General features: G+C 43.4%; 2 protein-coding genes across 3 annotated transcripts in view; both read right to left on the bottom strand.

Moving 5' to 3' along the window:
• Positions 1-1,239: 1,239 nt before the first annotated feature.
• LOC100135786 (nuclear pore complex glycoprotein p62) lies at positions 1,240-11,219 on the bottom strand. Of its 2 annotated transcripts, none has more exons than XM_021622395.3 (13): positions 11,048-11,219; positions 9,780-10,076; positions 9,008-9,417; positions 8,804-8,887; positions 8,523-8,636; positions 8,275-8,394; positions 8,005-8,134; positions 6,740-6,884; positions 6,542-6,591; positions 6,265-6,399; positions 4,434-4,545; positions 1,710-1,776; positions 1,240-1,596 (listed from the first exon to the last, which is right to left on the bottom strand). In XM_021622395.3, the coding sequence occupies exons 2-13, from the start codon at positions 10,070-10,072 to the stop codon at positions 1,505-1,507; spliced, it is 1,752 nt and encodes a 583-aa protein (XP_021478070.3). In that variant the 5' UTR covers positions 10,073-10,076; positions 11,048-11,219; the 3' UTR covers positions 1,240-1,504.
• A 2,782-nt stretch (positions 11,220-14,001) lies between these two features.
• Positions 14,002-20,916, bottom strand: part of LOC110537315 (plastin-3) — a 30,342-nt gene continuing 23,427 nt past the window's right edge. Inside the window, exons 15-16 of the mRNA XM_021623256.3 lie at positions 20,571-20,695; positions 14,002-14,997 (exon numbers count right to left, since the gene is read on the bottom strand). Of these exons, the coding sequence (XP_021478931.3) occupies positions 14,865-14,997; positions 20,571-20,695 (258 nt within the window). The 3' untranslated portion in view covers positions 14,002-14,864. The remainder of the gene's footprint in view (positions 14,998-20,570; positions 20,696-20,916) is intronic.

A 20,916-nucleotide genomic window follows, 5' to 3' on the forward strand; every position in this document is an offset into this window, starting at 1 on the left:
TTATAGACAAAAAAAAAAGCTATTTACCTGAAATGCACACATTTTGAGCTCTTTTAGGAAGCAACTATTCCCCTATTGTTGATTAGAAATTAGCTGTAACTGGGCTAATAACTCACTAACTGGCAAAGAATATTAACAAATATGCACAGGTGGCTGGCTACACGTAGCTCCCGCCTTGAGCTCAAAACAAGAAAATCTGCAGGTTTGATTGGCTATGGCGCACCAGGATTAAGAGTATGGGGCTGAAAGGCGCTGGTCAATCTGCCGTTTGCATTGATTTTACAGGATTTACGGTGATATGGCCTCTGCAGAAGTCAATGCATTCATGCTTCTTGCGCTTCGCAGAGCTGTTATGAAGGAAAATGTCAAGGAAGCGAGTTTGTGTTTATACAAGACCTCCTGCCCTCCCCCACCGTCAACCAATCATGTCAATGCGGAGCTATACGGAGACCTCCGCGCTGTTACATTTGAGAGGCACACAGCGATGCGGTAAACAGCTCAATTTGGGCCTGCGTCCGTCAAAACACTTCGCAATTGCGTCACACTGTCCATACGGAGCTCCAGACCAAATTTTTCGTATCAAGCATAAATTGGCATCGAGTCGTATATGTCAATGCAATTCTACTCCAAGGCGCTCTGCCAACAAGATAATTCCTTGCGGTTAGTTCATTTTGTTTCGGTATGTTACATTGAAAGCGGCAAGTATTGTGTTGATTCTAGAACAATTTCGACAGCAGCGCGAAACGTTGATCGTGTTAAAGGGGAAAACTAGTTGACTTCAATGTCGTGCTTCTCTGCGGAATATTTCATCTGCGCGGCATTTTAGAAAGAACAATTGGGTGCAACTCAATTTTACGGTGTTCTTAATGTCTTTAATAGTCAGTGTACGCGGCTGCTGTTCATCGATCCTGTTGATTAGCCAGTCACTTTATCCCCACCTATATGTACATGCCTACATCAATTACCTAGTATCACTGCACACCGACTCGGTGTAACCAAGTTGTCGTTACTGTGTATTTATTCCTTGTTAATTCAAATATTTATTTCATGATAAGGGCCGTAGTAAGCAAGCATATCAGTATTAGTCTACAGCCGTTTACGAAGCATGTGACAAATAAACATGTATTTGATTGATTTGCATGGGTCAACGCTTCTTATGTCTTCTCAATTAGGAAGTACCTACACATTTAAATTGCACTACAGCGCTGATCTTCAGTGTCACGGATTTAATCGATCCCATGGGTGCAACTCTTTATTTACTCAGAATTAATTATTTGCCCAGCACCAGTGTTGAAATTTGACAAGTGCATCTCACACACACCTTAGCTTGGGGTACTTTTCTATAAATCACAATTGATGCTGCATTAAAAGCAAATCTTTAACATAACTCCTCTCAAAAATATCTTCATTGTATTAAAAAAAAAGAAATAAACTTGCATAATGCACATATACATTCTCAATATCATTCTTATGATATCATTCTCATTCTTAATTATTGCAATCTTCAATGAAATGTTATGCGAAAAGTCTTCTCCTGCTCTTTGCGTCGGTTGTCACAGAGTTTGGACACATCCTCCACCCTTCTCTGTAGAAGCACTGAGGATAGACATATTACAGAGTTAATATGGATTGAAGGATGTCAACTTTATCAGAAGCAAGGGTCAAGTTAAAAAGTTGTTTACTCAAGACCACATGGGTTAAATACTGACCCGAGTTCTGGTCAATCCATTGAAGAGAGTCCATGTGGGCATTGAGAATTTTACAGATCTGCTGAAGCTAAGGAGAGAGAAAAAAAAGTGTTAGAATAACTATTTACACATTTCCTCTTCCCAAAATAAACAAACCAGGTAACTACAGTAAAGAACATGTGATATATTTGCTTTAGAATAACTGTAGAAATACATTTCTCATCTTTATTTAACCAGGTAAGCTAGTTGAGAACAAGTTCTCATTTACAACTGCGACCTGGCCAAGAAAAAGCAAAGCAGTGCGACAAAAACAGAGTTACACATGGGATAAACAAACGTACAGTCAACAACACAATAGAAAAAAAATGAAAAAAGAAAGTCTATATATAGTGTGTGCAAATGGCATGAGGTAGGCAATAAACAAGCCATAGTAGCAAAGTAATTACAATTTAGCATATTAACACAAGTGATAAATTACAAGATGATGTGCAAGTAAAGATACTGGTGTGCAAAAGAGCAGAAAAGTAAATAAAAACGATATGGGGATGAGGTAGGTAGATTGGGTGGGCTATTTACAGAGACTTTGTACAGCTGCAGCAATCGGTTAGCTGCTCAAATAGCTGATGTTTAAAGTTAGTGAGGGAAATAAGTCTACAGCGATTTTTGCAATTAGTTCCAGTCACTGGCAGCAGAGTACTGGAAGGAAAGGCGGCTAAAGTAGGTGTTGGCTTTGGTGATGACCAGTGAGATATACCGAATGGAGCGCGTGCAACGGGTAGGTGTTATTAGCATGACCATTGAGCTGAGATATGGCGGGGCTTTACCTAGCAAAGACTTATAGATGACCTGGAGCCAGTGGGTCTGGCGACGAATATGTGGCAAGGTCCAGCTGACTAGAGCATACAGGTCGTAGTGGTGGGTGGTATAAGTGTGATAATGATAGACTGCATCCAATTTGCTGAGTAGAGTATTGGAAGCTATTTTGTAAATGACATGGCCGAAGTTGAGGATCAGTAGGATAGTCAGTTTTACAGGGTAAATTTGGCGGCGTGAGCCGATTCTAGATTTGATTTTGGATTGGAGATGTTTAATATGAGTCTGGAAGGAGAGTTTACAGTCTAGCCAGACACCTAGACATTTGTAATTGTCCACATATTCTAGGTCAGAACCGTCCAGAGTAGTGAGGCTAGTCGGGCGGGTGCGGGCAGCGAACAGTTGAAAAGCATGTATTTGGTTTTACTAGCATTTAAGAGCAGTTGGAGGCCACAGAAGGAGTGTTGTATGGCATTGAAGCTCGTTTGAAGGTTAGTTAACAGTGTTTAAAAAAAGGCCAGATGTATACAGAATGGTGTCGTCTGCGTAGAGGTGGATCAGGGAATCACCCGCAGCAAGAGCGACATCATTGATATATACAGAGAAAAGACTCGGCCCGAGAATTGAACCCTGTGGTATCCCCATAGAGACTGCCAGAGGTCCGGACAACAGGCCCTCCGATTTGACACACTGAACTCGAACTCTGTTTGCGAAGTAGTTGGTGAACCAGGCAAGGCAGTCATTTGAGAAACCAAGGCTATTGAGTCTGCTGATAAGAATGTGGTGATTGACAGAGTCGAAAGCCTTGGCCAGGTCAATGAAGACGGCTGCACAGCACTGTCTTTTATCGATGGCAGTTATGATATCGTTTAGTACCTTGAACGTGGCTGAGGTGTACCCGTGACCAGCTCGGAAACCAGATTGCACAGTGGAGAAAGTACGGTGGGATTCAAAATGGTCCGTGATCTGTTTATTAACTTGGATTTCGAAGACTTTAGAGGCAGGGCAGGATGGATATAAGTCTATAACAGTTTGGGTCCTGAGCATCACCCCCTTTGAAGAGAGAGATGACCGTAGCAGCCAGCAATCTTTAGGGATCACGGACAATACAAAAGAGGTTGAACAGACTGGTTGTAGGGGTTGCAACAATGGCAGCGGATAGTCTTAGAAAGAGGGTCCAGATTGTATAGCCCAGCTGACTTGTACGGGTCCAGGTTTTGCAGCTCTTTCAGACATCTGCTATCTGGATTTGGGTGAAGGAGAAGCTGGGGAGGCTCGGGTAATGTAGTTGCTGTTGGCCGGGGTAGCCAGGAGAAAAGCATGGCCAGCCGTAGAGAAATGCTTATTGAAATGTTCAATTATCATGAATTTATCGGTGGTGACCGTGTTACCTAGCCTCAGTGCAGCTGGGAGCTGCTCTTGTTCTCCATGGACAGTGCCCCAAAACTTTTTGGAGTTAGAGCTACAGGATGCAAATTTCTGTTTGAATAAGCTAGCCTTTGCTTTCCTGACTGACTGCGTCTATTGGTTCCTGACTTCCCTGAACAGTTGCATATCGGTGACTATTCGATGCTATTGCAGTCCGCCACAGGATATTTTTGTGCTGTTCAAGGGCAGTCAGGTCTGGAGTGAACCAAGGGCTATATATGTTCTTAGTTCTACATTTTTTTAAAAGGGGCTTGCTTATTTAAGATGGTGAGGAAATTACTTTTAAAGAACGACCAGGCATCCTCGACTGACGGGATAAGATAATATCCTTCCAGGATACTCGGGCCAGGTCGATTAGAAAGGCCTGCTCACAGAAGTGTTTTAGGGAGCGTTTGACAGTGATGAGGGGTGGTTTGACCGCGGATGCAGATGCAGGCAATTTACATAAGTAAAAGCACTGGCAGAAAGGTATTCAAAAGACATCAGTCTGTTTTTCCTTCTCACCGGGTCACTGTTATCAGCTGGCCCGCTGGATGTATTCAGGTGTTCAATGATCTCCTTTAGATCTTGGGACATCCTCTTCAGCTGGGCGTCCACGTTCTCTGCAAGCTTGTACCTGCAGAAAGAGATATTGCATAAAGATGAGATACAGTGCCTTGCGAAAGTATTCGGCCCCCTTGAACTTTGCAACCTTTTGCCACATTTCAGGCTTCAAACAAAGATATAAAACTGTATTTTTTGTGAAGAATCAACAACAAGTGGGACACAATCATGAAGTGGAACGACATTTGTTGGATATTTCAAACTTTTTTAACAAATCAAAAACTGAAAAATTGGGCGTGCAAAATTATTCAGCCCCCTTAAGTTAATACTTTGTAGCGCCACCTTTTGCTGCAATTACAGCTGTAAGTCGCTTGGGGTATGTCTATCAGTTTTGCACATCGAGAGACTGACATTTTTTCCCATTCCTCCTTGCAAAACAGCTCGAGCTCAGTGAGGTTGGATGGAGAGCATTTGCGAACAGCAGTTTTCAGTTCTTTCCACAGATTCTCGATTGGATTCAGGTCTGGACTTTGACTTGGCCATTCTAACACCTGGATATGTTTATTTTTGAACCATTCCATTGTAGATTTTGCTTTATGTTTTGGATCATTGTCTTGTTGGAAGACAAATCTCCGTCCCAGTCTCAGATCTTTTGCAGACTCCATCAGGTTTTCTTCCAGAATGGTCCTGTATTTGGCTCCATCCATCTTCCCATCAATTTTAACCATCTTCCCTGTCCCTGCTGAAGAAAAGCAGGCCCAAACCATGATGCTGCCACCACCATGTTTGACAGTGGGGATGGTGTGTTCAGCTGTGTTGCTTTTACGCCAAACATAAGGTTTTGCATTGTTGCCAAAAAGTTCAATGTTGGTTTCATCTGACCAGAGCACCTTCTTCCACATGTTTGGTGTGTCTCCCAGGTGGCTTGTGGCAAACTTTAAACAACACTTTTTATGGATATCTTTAAGAAATGGCTTTCTTCTTGCCACTCTTCCATAAAGGCCAGATTTGTGCAATATACGACTGATTGTTGTCCTATGGACAGAGTCTCCCTCCTCAGCTGTAGATCTCTGCAGTTCGTCCAGAGTGATCATGGGCCTCTTGGCTGCATCTCTGATCAGTCTTCTCCTTGTATGAGCTGAAAGTTTAGAGGGACGGCCAGGTCTTGGTAGATTTGCAGTGGTCTGATACTCCTTCCATTTCAATATTATCGCTTGCACAGGGCTCCTTGGGATGTTTAAAGCTTGGGAAATCTTTTTGTATCCAAATCCGGCTTTAAACTTCTTCACAACAGTATCTCGGACCTGCCTGGTGTGTTCCTTGTTCTTCATGATGCTCTCTGCGCTTTTAACGGACCTCTGAGACTATCACAGTGCAGGTGCATTTATACGGAGACTTGATTACACACAGGTGGATTGTATTTATCATCATTAGTCATTTAGGTCAACATTGGATCATTCAGAGATCCTCACTGAACTTCTGGAGAGAGTTTGCTGCACTGAAAGTAAAGGGGCTGAATAATTTTGCACGCCCAATTTTTCAGTTTTTGATTTGTTAAAAAAGTTTGAAATATCCAATAAATGTCGTTCCACTTCATGATTGTGTCCCACTTGTTGTTGATTCTACACAAAAAAGTACAGTTTTATATCTTTATGTTTGAAGCCTGAAATGTGGCAAAAGGTCGCAAAGTTCAAGGGGCCCGAATACTTTCGCAAGGCACTGTATCACTTAGTCATGATTCAGTTCACTGTGCATTGGTTTTCACTCAGAAAGACCTTTGGTAAAACCTTACGTCCTCTCGCGTTCCTCGTCTGCGTTCTGCATGTAGATGGTTCCACTCTGTTCTTTGACAGACTCCTCCAGTGGGGACAGCAGGTCCTCCAGCTCCTTCTGTTGTGACAGGATGAAGTCCAGTTCCTGGTCCAGCCTGGGACGGGGTAGAGAGCAGAAACACAAGGTCATACAATAAACATTGACAATTACAATAGATCTACTTACAGATAAGACAAAATTCGGAATGATCTGATATATTCAAATACATTATAAGAAATAAAGCTGTTAACCGCTACCTTCTTTGGTCCAATTTCACTTTCTCCATCTCCCTGTGCAGTGATGTGATCTGTAACAACGAGATGAACATGCCCTTCAAACATCTGCCATGAAGAGACCTCAATGTTCAACTTCATATGAGATTAAAACAAATAGCATTGCCTAGCTTCTAGTGGTGCAGTTACGAGAAGTGCCACTATAATGACATGTCTGTTTACCTTCTCTCCGTTCTCCACCAGCGTGCGGTCCCAGGCGTTGACCTGGGTAGCTTGCTGTAAGAAATGCCTCTCCTGGTCCTCCAGCTCAAGACTCCACTTGTTAATGAGACCCTCTAGTTGCATATATGACATCACTGGAGGAGCACTGCAGGGGGAGGAGTAAGGGACCAGTCACAAATCAGTCACATACAGAGCAGAAATTATTGGGGGTGTAGCGAAATGCTTGTGTTCCTAGCGCCAACATTGCAGTAATATCTAACAATACACACAAATCTAAAAAAGTCAAAGAACAGATTTAAGAAATATTAGGATGAGCAATGTGTGTACACAGATTTTTCTTTCTGTTTTCTATGAGTTTGCCTACAACTCCAACACCTGCGGAAAGTACCTGGATGTGCGTATGTTCTTCAGCTTTTGTACACACACACACGTCGGAAAGTATTCAGACCACTAGACCTTTTCCACATTTGGTTACTTTACATTTTATTCTAAAACGTATGAAATAAAACCAGGTTTAGAAATGTCTGCAAATGTATCAAAGAAACAGAAATACCTTATTTAAATAAGTATTCAGACACTTTATGAAACTCAAAATTAAGCTCAGGTGTATCCTGTTTCCATTGATGATCCTTGAGATGTTTCTACAACTTCATTGGAGTCCACCTGTGGGACAGTCGACAATGCATGTCAGAACAAAAACCAAGCCAATAGGTCAAAGGAATTGTTCGTAGAGCTCCGAGACAGGATTGTGTCGAGGCACAGATCTGGGGAAGGGTACCCAAAAACGTCTGCAGCATTGAAGGTCCCCCCCAAAAAATGGCCCCCATCATTCTTAAATGGAAGTTTGTTATCACAGACTTCCTAGAGATTGATGAGGGAAAAAAACAATTGAATACATTTTAGAATAAGGCTGTAACGTAACAACATTTGGAAAAAGTCAAGGGGTCTGAGTACTTCCCGGAGGCACTGTATGTGATGGGATGTACAGACAATATGGATACATCTGTATTATACAGTATATGTACAGCAATAGTTAAATAGGATAGGCCTTGACTAGAATACAGTAAATACATATGAAGTGGGTAAAACAGTACTTAAACATTGGTTCCATGACTACGTACACGGATTTCAGTTTACTTCCAGAATTGAATTAATTGAAATTGAATTAACCCCAACCCTAAATACAATGGTTAAGGATACAAATACAGTGAGAGATATTGCAGTGAGTGATTGTAATAAACTGGACAGGCTGAACCCTGCAGTACCTTGCTGTAACAGTAGCAATGGTTGTGGCTACGCCAGTGATGGGGGCCGTTACACCAATGCCAATGGCGCCCGCAGGTTTCATAGCCAGTGAGAAACCTGTGGTTGTGGTAGGGGCAGCTAAAACAAACACTACAATGAGGAATTCACAAATATGACAAAAATACTTAATGAACAACCCCATATACACAATTTTGCATAAACAGGCAACAATATCAAGCTCTAGTTATTCTAATAATCCTGCATGATAAAACAGTGAACCTGTATAGTACCTGTGCCAACTGGGGCAGTAGTTGTGGCAGTGACTGCTCCCAGGGGTTTGAGCATGAAGCCCAGGGTACTTCCCGCTGTTGAGGTGGCAGCCGGGGCAGCGGAGGTAGGGGCAGCGCCCACTAACCAGAAGAGAGTCAAGACATTTAATTCCACCACAGAATGTTAGAAAGCCAATATAACCTTATTTTTGAGTTTTCCAACACTTGATATTTCAAGCAAGAGCTCGCTAGTAGGAAATAAAACTCACAAAATCCTGTGATTGCTGCTGTAGCAGGAGCTGCTGTTGATGCTGGTACAGCAAAGAGAGAAGAACCTAATGAGGCTTGGGTAGCCGGGGCAGTTGCAGTCGGGGCTGGAGTAGCTTGAGAGAAAAGAATTGATCATCTTAAACTCATAGCCGTTAATAGTTTAAAAACAGGGACACACCCCCTTAAAAAAACAGCACATTTTCAGTTTACAAAAATAAAATCTACAATTTGTCAGATATTCGTTTCATATATGCCAAATGTCTCCGATTCCCCCATTTACCAGAAGGTTTGACGCCAAAAGCGAATCCTCCAACCTGGATTGTGGTTGGTACAGCTGTTGAGGCCACAGAGTTCAGAGTCAGACCTGAGTAAAGACAAAATACTATTATTCAGGATGAAAAAAACCTCTGATGTAAAGTAATAATGGCATTTATAGTACATTACCCATGATCTGATAAACAGATGAGGAGCTCAGAAAACTCACTTGTGGGCTGGGTCCCCAGGGAGAGGCTGGCAGGTGTGCTGTTTCCAAATGAGAAGCCCCCTCCTACGGTTACAGTAGGGGCTGGGGCTGTGGTGGCCTGGACCTTGGCTGCACCAAAACTAAACCCACCTCCCATAATTTGGGTGGCTTCAGCAGGAGTTCCTAAAGAGAGTCCACCAGCTGCAGCGGGTTGGGTCTGGGGCTGAGTTTGGGCAACAGGGGCTCCAAGCCCCCCTGCGGTCCCAAAGCTGAACCCCCCTCCTGCAGGGGCAGCAGTGGTTTGTGTGGCGAGACCCCCACCAAGTCCAAAGCCTGTCCCAGAGGAGGGGGTTGCCATCCCCATAGTTAGCCCAGTCAGTGCAGGTTGAGAGGCGACTGGTGTACCCAGATTGAGTTTAGCAATGGGAGTCCTAAAGACAAAAGCAAGAGAAAATACGATTACAATCCTACTGTAAGCTACACAGGCAACAACCTACCAAGTTTATTTTATTTAACTAGGCAAGTTAGTTAAGAAAAAAAATATTTACAACAACTGCCTACCCCGGCCAAACCCGGACGACGCTGGGCCAATTGTGCGCCGCCCTATGGGACTTCCAATCACAGCCGGATGTGATACAACCTGAATTCGAACCAGGGACCGTAGCAACACCTCTTGCACAGACACGCAGTGCCTTAAGCCACTCAGGAGTTTGTTCAGCTCACCATCAATGCTACCCTAAGATAATATAACTACCCAAACATCCATGCAATCTACATCATCGAACAGACCCACCCAAAAGAGAAGCCTCCTCCTGCAGGAGTACTGCTCTGTGCAGGGGTCCCAAAGCTGAACCCTCCAGTTGGGTTTGTGCTACCCTGGGTGGGCATAGCAAACAGCCCAGAGCTCTGGGGGGCAGCTACTGGGGCCTGGGGAGTGCTGGGGGTTCCGAAAGAGAAGCCACCACCTGGAGCTGCAGCACTAGGCATCCCAAAGCCTGTGGCTGGGGCAGTTGCAGCTGTGGTTTTGGGAGCTCCAAAGCTGAATCCAGTACTGGACGCTTGTCCAAAGTTGAATCCTCCACTCATTGTCCTATCCAGAAAGAGAACAAGGGAAAGAATAATACAATGACATATCGTACCAATATCATTATTGTCCCTTCCAACATCTTCATCCACTAACACAGCTTAGCTAGAAACAGAGAAGAGATTCAGCTGGGCATGGGAATGACATGTCCTGATAACAAAAACTTGCCAGAAGATACCGACCCTACCATCACGCTCGTTTACACGGACTTGCACTTGGGTCAAACACAACCATGGTTACATTAAAACACATTGGAGGCTCATGCTAGTTTGCAGTAGCCACCACAGACATTTTGGAATGGCAGTGTCAGCCAATCAGCTCCTTTCTTGTTCAACTCAACACCCCATTACATTATGGGTGTGGGGGCTACTGCTAACTAGCATGAGGCAGAACATTTCGGATTTCCGAGAAAACTAGCATTATTTCAATCTACTCGATGGAACAGTGTGGATAAAGGTCATATACAGTAGGATATCCCATCCCTGCTTTGAGCGGTACATTTTCCGACCAGTATATGGCGCCGGTTCCACGGCCTCTTAAAATATAACTATGATTTAACATGATTGCGTTCCGACCCCTGTGTAGTTCGATGTGAACGGTAGGGTTGGTATCGAAACAGTAGGGCTGGTATCTTCTGGCAACATGCTAACAGACTAATTTAGCTAGTTAGCCAGCTAACTACATTTTGAGCTAGCATTTTTTACACTGATGTATAAATAGCAAAAGGGAGAACGGTATCAAGCTAGTTGACATTCAGCAAATAAATTGCCTATATGGCAGCTAGCTAGCTAACGTTACCAAACTAGCAAATTTTATTTGGCTAGCTAGTCAGCTATGGTTGGTTAGCTACAAAAATACGAACGAGTTAGCAAACTAACGTTAGATGGCTAACAAAACGCCATATATTAAACCTCCAGCCAAACAAATGTACACATGTTCGTTCACTGGCGTTGAACAAATGGATAACATAACCATACCTTTCGTTTTCTTCAGACAACAAATTAAATTGAAAAACGCACGTTATCTGCGTGGAGTTTCAACGAGCGCTTTTATGGTTGCAAAAACGACAACACTGGCAGGTCCACAAACGCCCAGAATGTGAGAGCGCCATCTGCTGTGATGGAGTGTGGAGCTAGACCATGCTGCAACTCAGGACAAGTAGTAGAATTAGTATATATATTGTTTTTGGTACTATTGCAGCGTTTTTTTTGTTTTGTTTTTTGGGGGGGAGGGTCAAATAGGTATCTACTTATTTAACTAATTAAGTCCAGAAAAATACATAGAGTATTTATCTTCCGTCAAACTCACCAGGTTCTAGAAAAGCCCCCTTCAATGTAGACCTGTGCTTCTTGTGTGCTTCTTCCCAGGCCATATTACGACTGGACATGCCATTAATTAATTCAAAGGAATGCTCCACATTGTACCAAATTAATCACATTCCTCTGTACAGTGCATTCGGAAAGTATTCAAACCCTTTCCCCACACGTTGTTACATTACAGCCTTAATCTAAAATGGATTAAAGAGAAAAAAGAAAAAAAAAAATCAATCTACACTAAATACCCCATATAAAGGCAGGGGAAAAACAGGTTTTTCGAAATTTGTGCACATTTATTTAAAATTAAGAACAGAAATACCTTATTTTCATAAGCATTCAGACACTTTGCTATGAGATTCGAAATTCAGCTTAAGTGCATCCTGTTTCCATTGATCATCCTTGAAATGTTTCTCCAACTTGGAGTCCATCTGTGGTAAATTCAATTGACTGGACATGATTTGGAAAGGCACACACCTGTCTATATAAGGTACCACAGTTCATGTCAGAGCAAAAACCAAGCCATGAGATCGAACGAATTGTGCCGAGGCAGGATTGTGTCGAGGCAAAGATCTGTGGAAGGGTATCAAAAGATGTCGGGAGCATTGAAGGTCCCCAAGAACACAATGGCCGCCATCATTCTTAAATGGAAGAAGTTTGGAACCACCAAGACTTTTCAAAGATCTGGCCGCCTGGCCAAACTGAGCAATCGGAGAAGGGCCTTGGTCAGGGAGGTGACCAAGAACCCGATGGTCACTGACAGAGCTCCAGAGTGGCGATGGGAGAACCTTCCAGAAGGACAACCATCTCTGCAGCACTCCACCTATCAGGCCTATGATAAAGCAGCCAGATGGAAGCCACTCCTCAGTACAAGGCATATGACAGCCTACTTTAGTAAAAGGCACCTAAAGGACTCAGACGATGAGAAACAAGATTTTCTGGTCTGATGAAACCAAGATTGAACTCTTTGGCCTGAATGCAAAGCGTCACATCAAGAGGAAACGTGGCTCCATCCCTACGGTGGTATTTGTCCTTTTGATTCCTTTTGATTCAGTCACTAATGAACACTAACATAGACAAAGTAGACTCCTCAATGTAGCATTTAGTTCCTGCAAGTCCAGATAATGAAGCCCATGAGAGCCAAAGCTGTCTGCCATCCCCTCATCTCATCTTTCTCCCTCACAGAGCTCTCTGACAAACTGTGGCAGACAGTCTCAACTTAGTGAACACAGTCTGAGTGGAGTGCTTAGAAAGCCTGAGGGGCTTGTGGCTGAGAGCATTCCCAGAATCTAGACTAGTGAACAGCATCCAATGATCTGCTATCTGGGTTCACCATGAATTAATCACTACTCCACCAAAACGCCTCTGTATGGATGGAGAATACATCCATCTAACTAACACAGAAGTTCCACTATCACTGTACAGCAGCCTATTGTTACTTTATGGATTGATACTTGTGAATGCAAGCAACTAGACCATGCTGGTATCTGGAGAAAAGTAAGCAAATGTATTTGGGTAAATTGGTAAACCGCACTGTAGTAAAAATCCTAGGGTGGTGCAACCCCATCACTCTTTCCCTCCAGTGTAGAGAAAAGCCCGCAGGCAGACAGTCCACAGAGCATACATCCCTTCAGACCCCCCGCAGCACACAATGAAACAGAACCACCAATCACTATGCTAATGTTGTCTGCTTGTCAAGGGACAAATACTTTATGATCATGAATGAAATAAGGTTCTACAATGTATACTAAACAAAAACACATGTAAAAGTGTTGGTCCCATGACCTGAAATAAGATCCCAGAAATTGTTTCACACCTTCAAAAAGCACAGGTGCACCTTGTGCTGGGGACAATAAAAGGACACTGTGCAGTTGTCACACAGCATAATGCCACAGACATCTTAAGTTTTGAGGGAGCTGGATTTGGAATGCTGGCTGTAGGAACATCCACCCGAGCTGTTGCCAGATAATTGAAAGTTTATGGTAGAGAAATTAACTGGCTGTGTTGTATTAGAGAATTTGGCAGTACGTCCAACCGGCCTCAACCCCAGACCACATGTGGGCGAGCGGTTTGCTGATGGCAACGTTGTGAATACTGTGCACCATGGTGGAGGTGGGGGTTATGGTATGGACAGGTATACGCTAGACAATGAACACAATTGCATTTTTATCTATGGCAATTTTGATTGCAGAGATACCGTGATGAGATCCTGAGGATCTGTATACGTCCCAGTTCTTCAAATGGCATGCTTACACAAACACGTCACCCATTGAGCATATTTGGGATACTCTGGATGAACCTGTACGACAGCGTGTTCCAGTTCCCGCCAATATCCAGCAACTTCACACAGCCATTGAAGAGTGGGACAACATTCCATAGGCCACAATCAACTCGACACAAAGCAAATAGTGGTCACCAAACACTGACTGGTTTATTGAGCCACAAATAAAAAATAAAAAAAGAAGTGACCAAGAGATGCCTATCTGTATTCAGTCATGTGAAATCCATAAATTAATTTCAACTGATTTCCTTTGTACAGCATTATATAAACTATCTTTAAAATCATTGCATTTATATTTGTGCAATAAAGACATGCCTAAGTACAAATAAAAAGCAGATTTGTATGCATTGTTTTATTTATTGTTCTCTTTATGTATAAAGCACTGCAGAGTAAACATTTATACACTAGACAAAAACGCATTGGTATGGTAACGCCACTATATGGAATGCAGAAATATGTCAGCTATATTTTTTGGTCATGGTGAATTCAAAAGATTAAATGGAAACCTTTATGTGCAACAGAATATAGCATCAAGACAAAATGAAAAGGAATGAAACTGAACTCAGTAAGCTCCCCCTTTCTTCCAGAGTAAGACATCTTTAGTCCAATACAAAAATGCTAGACAAGACACCTAGCTCATTTCAGCTTACTAGCTAGCATAATTGAAAAAAACAGAAACAGAATACCCTTCAGGCTTGGTCATTACTAAGGTTTGACCTTATGGCTTCTGTTTTAGAGATATGCAGCTGTTGCCAAGACCAGCTATAAATATATGCTTGCATTTCAATAGGGCAGAGGGGAAAGTTAATACTCCACAATTTCAGTTTAACCAAGTTAAAGCTTGTCATCCACTGTAAGGGATGTTATGAATATGTAGTGTGAACAGCAAGCATATAGTAGTAACAGTAAAAATGCACATACCATACAGCATTCTGAAACAAATGGAGTGTTACATATTGAGAAGTAACATACCAAGTTGTCCTCTAACAGGCCTAGTCTTCTTCAGAAACATGCTATGGGCTTCACTTAAGAATACTACAAAATATTGTGCAAACATATTGCTGTTCAAAACGAGGTTGAAGTAACACTGGCACTTTTAGTAACATTTTCTTCCACGTCTTTCTAAATTCCCAGGTCGCCCTTCATCAAGCAAATGGCTTGTGGGTAGTTTGTCGATGCCAAAGTGACACAGCATCTTGGTTAAGGCCACTTCATCCCCCGGCCCATCAAGCATGCGAACACCGTCATTACCATTTTGGACTTGACCTCCACCAGGTCGTCTGGGAGAGCGTAGACACACACCCCGATCTTCCTCGCCATGGAAATGGCATATCTAAGAGTAGAAATAAGTGGTTTCATTTAATATTGATCAGCACTTTCTTGCATGACAAGACATTGACATTTGTTGAATATTCATTCGCATGACTTCTTGATATATTAGTGTGCCTTTAAAGTATTCATACACCTCGTGTTACAGTTTGAATTCAAAATGAAGACCTCATCCGCCTATATACACCCCATAAATGACAAAGTGAAAACATGTATAGACATTGAAAATGAAATACTGAAATCTAATTTACATAAGTATTCACACCAAGTCAACACTTTAAGCGTTTATAGCTCTGAGTCTAATTATCCGAAAATTTGGTTGGTGGCTTCCTATGGATTGTGTGACGAAACTGCGGAGCCTCCGGAGGCCAAATTGAGCTCCGTACTGCATTCAAATTTTGTAACAATGAGGGCTCCATATAGCTCCGTATTGACATGATTGGTTGACAGTAGGTGGGGGCAGGAGGTCCTGTACAGTGCATTTAGAAAGTATTCAGATCCCTTCACTAACATAGTTACATTACAACCTTATTCAACACAATACCCCATAATGACAAAGCAAAACAGGTTGTTGCAAATGTATTAAAAATAGAACAGAAACACCTCATTTACATAAGCATTCTGACCCTTTGCTAGGATACTTGAAATTGAGCTCAGTTGCCATTGATCATCCTTGAGATGTTTCTACAACTTAGCATCCACCTGTGGTAATTTCAATTTATTGGACATGATTTATAAGGGGACACACCGATCGACATAAAAAAAAGGTCCCACAGTTCACATAGCATGTCAGAGCAAAAATCAAGCCATGAGGTTGAAGGAACTGTACGTAGAGATCCGAGACAGGATTGTGTCGAGGCACAGATCTGGGTAAGTGTACTAAAACATTTCTGCAGCATTGAAGGTCCAAGAACAGTGGCCTCCATTCTGAAACGGAAGACGTTTGGAACCACCAAGACTCTTCCTAGAAGAGCCCCGTCGCGGACTAGGATGTCTTGCTCCCAGACAGACTAAACAACTTCTTTGCTCGCTTTGAGGACAATACAGTGCCACTGAGACGGCCTGCAACCAAAACATGCGGACTCTCCTTCACTGCAGTCGACGTGAGTAAAACCCTCGCAAGGCTGCAGGCCCTGACAGCATCCCCAGCCGCATCCTCAAAGCATGCGCAGACCAGCTGGCTGGTGTGTTCAGACATATTCAATTAATCCTTATCCCAGTCTGCTGTTCCTACATGCTTCAAGAGGGCCACCATTGTTCCTGTTCCCAAGAAAGTTAAGGTAACTGAGCTAAACGACTACCTTCCCGTAGCACTCACTTCCGTCCTCATGAAGTGATTTAAGACTGGTCAAGGACCATATCACCTCCACCCTACCTGACACCCTAGACCCACTCCAATTTGCTTACCACCCCAATAGGTCCACAGACACAATAGCAACCACACTGCCCTAACCCATCTGGACAAGAAGAATACCTGTGAGAAAGCTGTTCATTCACTACAGCTCAGCATTTAACACCATAGTACCCTCCAAACTCGTCATCAAGCTCGAGAACCTGGGTCTCGACCCCGCCCTGTACAACTGGGTACTGGATTTCCTGACGGGCCGCCCCCAGGTGATGAGGGTAGGAAACATTGCCACCCCGCTGATCCTCAACACTGGGGCCCCACAAAGGGGGAGGGGGGGGGGGGACAGTGAGCCTTTTCCTGTACTCCCTGTTCACCCACAACTGCGTGGCCATGCACGCCTCCAACTCAATCATCAAGTTTGCAGACACTACAGTGGTAGGCTTGATTACCAACAACGACGAGACGGCCTACAGGGAGGAGGTGAGGGCCCTCGGAGTGTGGTGTCAGGAAAATAACCTCACATTCAATGTCAACAAAACAAAGGAGATGATCGTGGACTTCAGGAAACAGCTGAGGGAGCACCCCCCTATCCACATTGACGGGACAGTACTAAGTTTTGTTCCTCGGCGTACACATCATGGACAAACTGAAATGGTCCACCCACACAGACAGCGTGGTGAAGGCGGCACAGCAGCGCCTCTTCAACCTCAGGAGGCTGAAGAAATTCTGCTCGTCACCAAAAGCACACAAACTTCTACAGATGCACAATCGAGAGCATCCTGTCGGGCTGTATCACCGCCTGGTACGGCAACTGCTCCGCCCACAACCGTAAGGCTCTCCAGAGGGTAGTGAGGTCTGCACAACGCATCACCGGGGGCAAACTACCTGCCCTCCAGGACATCTACACCACCCGATGTCACAGGAAGGCCATAAAGATCGTCAAGGACAACCACCCGAGCCACTGCCTGTTCACCCCACTATCATCCAGAAGGCGAGGTCAGTACAGGTGCATCAAAGCAGGGACCGAGAGACATAAGCTGTTTTTCAATCTCAAGGCCAGACTGTTAAACAGCCACCACTAACATTGAGTGGCTGCTGCCAACATACTGACTCAACTCCAGCCACTTTAAAAATGGAAACATTTTTTTACATAAATTATCACTAGCCACTTTAAACAATGCCCGTTAATATGTTGACATACATATGAGCTGAGTAATGTAGGGTATATACTGTACTCGATACCATCTACTGCATCTTGCCTATGCCATACTGTACCATCACTCATTCATATATCTTTATCATCCGTTTAGACTTGTGTGTGTATAAGGTAGTTGTGAAATTGTTAGATTACTTGTTGGTTATTACTGCATTGTCGGAACTAGAAGCACAAGCATTTCGCTACACTCGCATTAACATCTGCTAACCATGTGTATGTGACAAATAAAATGTGATTCTTAGAAGTGGCCGCCCGGGGAGAAGGATCTCGGTCAGAGAGGTGAACAAGAACCCGATGGCAACTCTTCCAGACCTCCAGAGTTATTCTGTAGAGATGGGAGAACCTTCCAGGACAACATCTCCGCAGTACTCCACCAATCAGACTTTCATGGTAGAGTGGCCAGATGGCAGCCAATTCTCAATGAGAGGCACAACCGGCTGCTTGGATTTTGCCAAAAGGCACCCAAAGGACTTAAGACCATGAGAAACAAGATTCTCTGGTCTGATGAAAACAAGACTGAACTCTTTGGCCTGAATGCCAAGCGTCACATCAGGAGGAAACCTGCCACTATCCCTACGGTGAAGTATGGTGGACAGGGAGACTAGTCAGGATCACGGCAGGGACAGGGAGACTAGTCAGGATCACGGCAGGGACAGGGAGACTAGTCAGGATCAATCGAGGGAAAGATTAACAGAGCAAAGTACAGCGAGATCCTTGATGAAAACCTGCACCTGAGCGCTCAGAACCTCAGACTGGGGCCAAAGTTCACCTTCCAACAGGACAACGACCCTAACCCCACAGCCAAGGCCACCTGGGACAAGTCTCTGAATTCCCTTGAGTGGCTAAGCCAGAGCTCAGACTTGAACCCGATTGATTGAACATCTCTGGAGAGACCTGAAAATAGTTGAGCAGCGATGCTCCCTATACAATCTGACCAAGCTTGAACGGCTCTGCAGAGAAGAATCTCCCCAAATACAGGTGTGCCAAGATTGTAGTCGTCATACCCAAGACTCGAGGCTGTAATAGCAGCCAAAGGTGCTTCAACGAAGTACTTAAAGGATCTGAATACTTATACAAATGTGATGTTTATTTTGAATCAATTTGCACCAAGAAAATGTTTAATCCTTTTTCTCACCAAGCAGTACTGCTTCTTGACACTGCTCACTTAACCAGGGATCCAACCGCACCAATGTGTCAGAGGAAGCGCCGTCCAACTGGCGACCGTGTCAGCATGCATGCGTCCAGCCCGCCACAGGAGTCCCATCACGCTCTAGCGACAAGGACATCCCAGCAGGTCAAACCCTCCCCTAACCCGGGCGATGCTGGGCCAATTGTACGCCACCTCAGGTCTCACGGTTGCAGCCGGCTGCAACACAGCCCAGATCTGTAGTGACGCCTCTAGCACGATGCAGTGCCTTAGACCACTGCGCCATATCGGGAGGCCTAAAAACCTGTTTTTGCTTTGTCATTATGGGTTATTGCGTGTAGATTGATGGGTGAAAAAAACCATTTAATACATTTTAGAATAAGGCTAAACAAAATGTAGAAAAAGTCAAGGGGTCTGAATACTCTGAACACACACCCTCCCTAAAAGCTGCTCTGCGAAGTGCAAGTAGTATGACTGCTCTGACTTCTACAGAGGCCGTATCACCGTAAATGTTGCATTGCCAATGCATATGTCCGGTTGACCACGCAGTGCCTTAAGTCTCAAAGAGCTTTCCACACCTGGATTGTGCAACATTTGCCCACTCATTATTACATTTTTTATTCTTCAAGCTGTCAAATTGGTTGTTGTTCATTGCTAGACAACCACTCAGAGCTATCTCAGCCACATTCAATGTCTTGGGAAGCAATATTTGGCTTTGTGTTTCAGGTTATTGTTCTGCTGAAAGGTGACTTCATCTTCCAGTGTCTGGTGGAAAGCAGACAACTAGGGTTTCCTATAGGATTTCACCTGTGCTGAGCTCCATTCCATTTCTACTTACCCTGAAAAACTCCAGTCCTTCACGATTACAAGCATGCCCATAACATGATGCCGCCACCACTATGCTTGAAATTATGGAGTGTGGTACTGAGTGTTGTATTTGCCGCAAACATGCATAACGCTTTGTATTCAGGACAAAATGTTAACAGCTTTGCCACATTTTTTGCCGTATTACTTAACGCAAACAGGATGCTGTTTAAATATTTTATTCTGCACAGGATTCCTTTTTGCTCTATCAATTAGTATTGTGGAGTAACTACAAAATTGTTGATCCATCCTCTTATATCACAGCCATTAAACTGTTTTAAAGTCACCATTGGTCTCTGGTGAAATCCGAGTGGTTTCCTTCCTCTCCGGCAACTGAGTTAGGAAGGACACCTTCGTCTTTGTAGTGACGGGGTGTATTGATACACCATCCAACATGTAATTAATGACTTCAACAACGCAACAGGATAGTCAATGTCTTCTTTAAGGTGTCCTATGCAATACATTGGAAAATCTCCCTGGTCTTTGTGGTTATATCTGTTTGAAATTCACTGCTCGACTGAGGGACCTTACAGATAATTCTGAGTTTGGGGTACAGAGATGAGGTAGTCATTCAAAAATGATGTTACTCACTATTATTGCACAGAGTCTAACTTATGTGACTTGTTATTCAAATATTTACTCCTGAACGCATTTAGTCTTGCCATAACAAAAAGGGGCTGAATAGTTGACAAGACATTTCAGCTTTCATTTTGAATTATTTTGTAAATTTTTTGAAAAACATTATTTCACTTTGACATTATGGGGTATTGTGTGTAGGCCAGTGACAAAATCTCAATTTAATCAATTTTAAATTCAGGCTGTAACAAAATATGGAAAAAGTCCAGGAGTGTGAATACTTTCAAAGGCACTTCACAACCCCCATATTTCAGGTTAACAGGAAGTATAGCAAAAACCAGTAAGTAATTGAAGCTTGAATTCTTATTATAGGTCACTAACCCATATCAAAGTTTGTCTGGACAGGTTCATCAGTGGAAGTCTTACTTGGCATTCTCCAACTTGTCCTCAGCTGCTAGGCTGCCAGTCTTGACCAGGTCATAGCTGATGCTGCCAGGTTGGATGGCATCAATCAGGTCCACCACTGGTAAACTGTTGCTGATCTCCTTGTCCTGACAATCAAGGGGAGAAGACCGTGTTAAATACCCGCTTCAGAAATCAGTTCAAGTACTGTGTCAGAATTTGTGGTGTCACATTAGGTCTGCTGATTAGATGTATTGACTGAGTATCACTACAGTACAGATGCACACTAAAACTGTCAAATAACTAAGAAAGAAAAGTATTTTAGAAAATAGAACATACACACACACACATAAAGTGGGGCAAAAAAAGT

This window comes from Oncorhynchus mykiss, chromosome 12 (assembly GCF_057628025.1).
Source record: "Oncorhynchus mykiss isolate SJ-2025 chromosome 12, ASM5762802v1, whole genome shotgun sequence".
Classification (NCBI taxonomy): Eukaryota; Metazoa; Chordata; class Actinopteri; order Salmoniformes; family Salmonidae; genus Oncorhynchus; species Oncorhynchus mykiss.

Excerpts from the sequence above, each read along its gene's own strand:
- LOC100135786 (XM_021622395.3), bottom strand. The coding sequence starts at position 10,072 with ATGAGTGGAGGATTCAACTTTGGACAAGCGTCCAGTACTGGATTCAGC. Across the intron at positions 6,885-8,004 it reads ATTGCTACTGTTACAGCAAG|TGCTCCTCCAGTGATGTCAT; the intron begins GTACTGCAGGGT and ends CTCCCCCTGCAG. Across the intron at positions 1,597-1,709 it reads ATGGATTGACCAGAACTCGG|TGCTTCTACAGAGAAGGGTG; the intron begins GTCAGTATTTAA and ends GTCTATCCTCAG.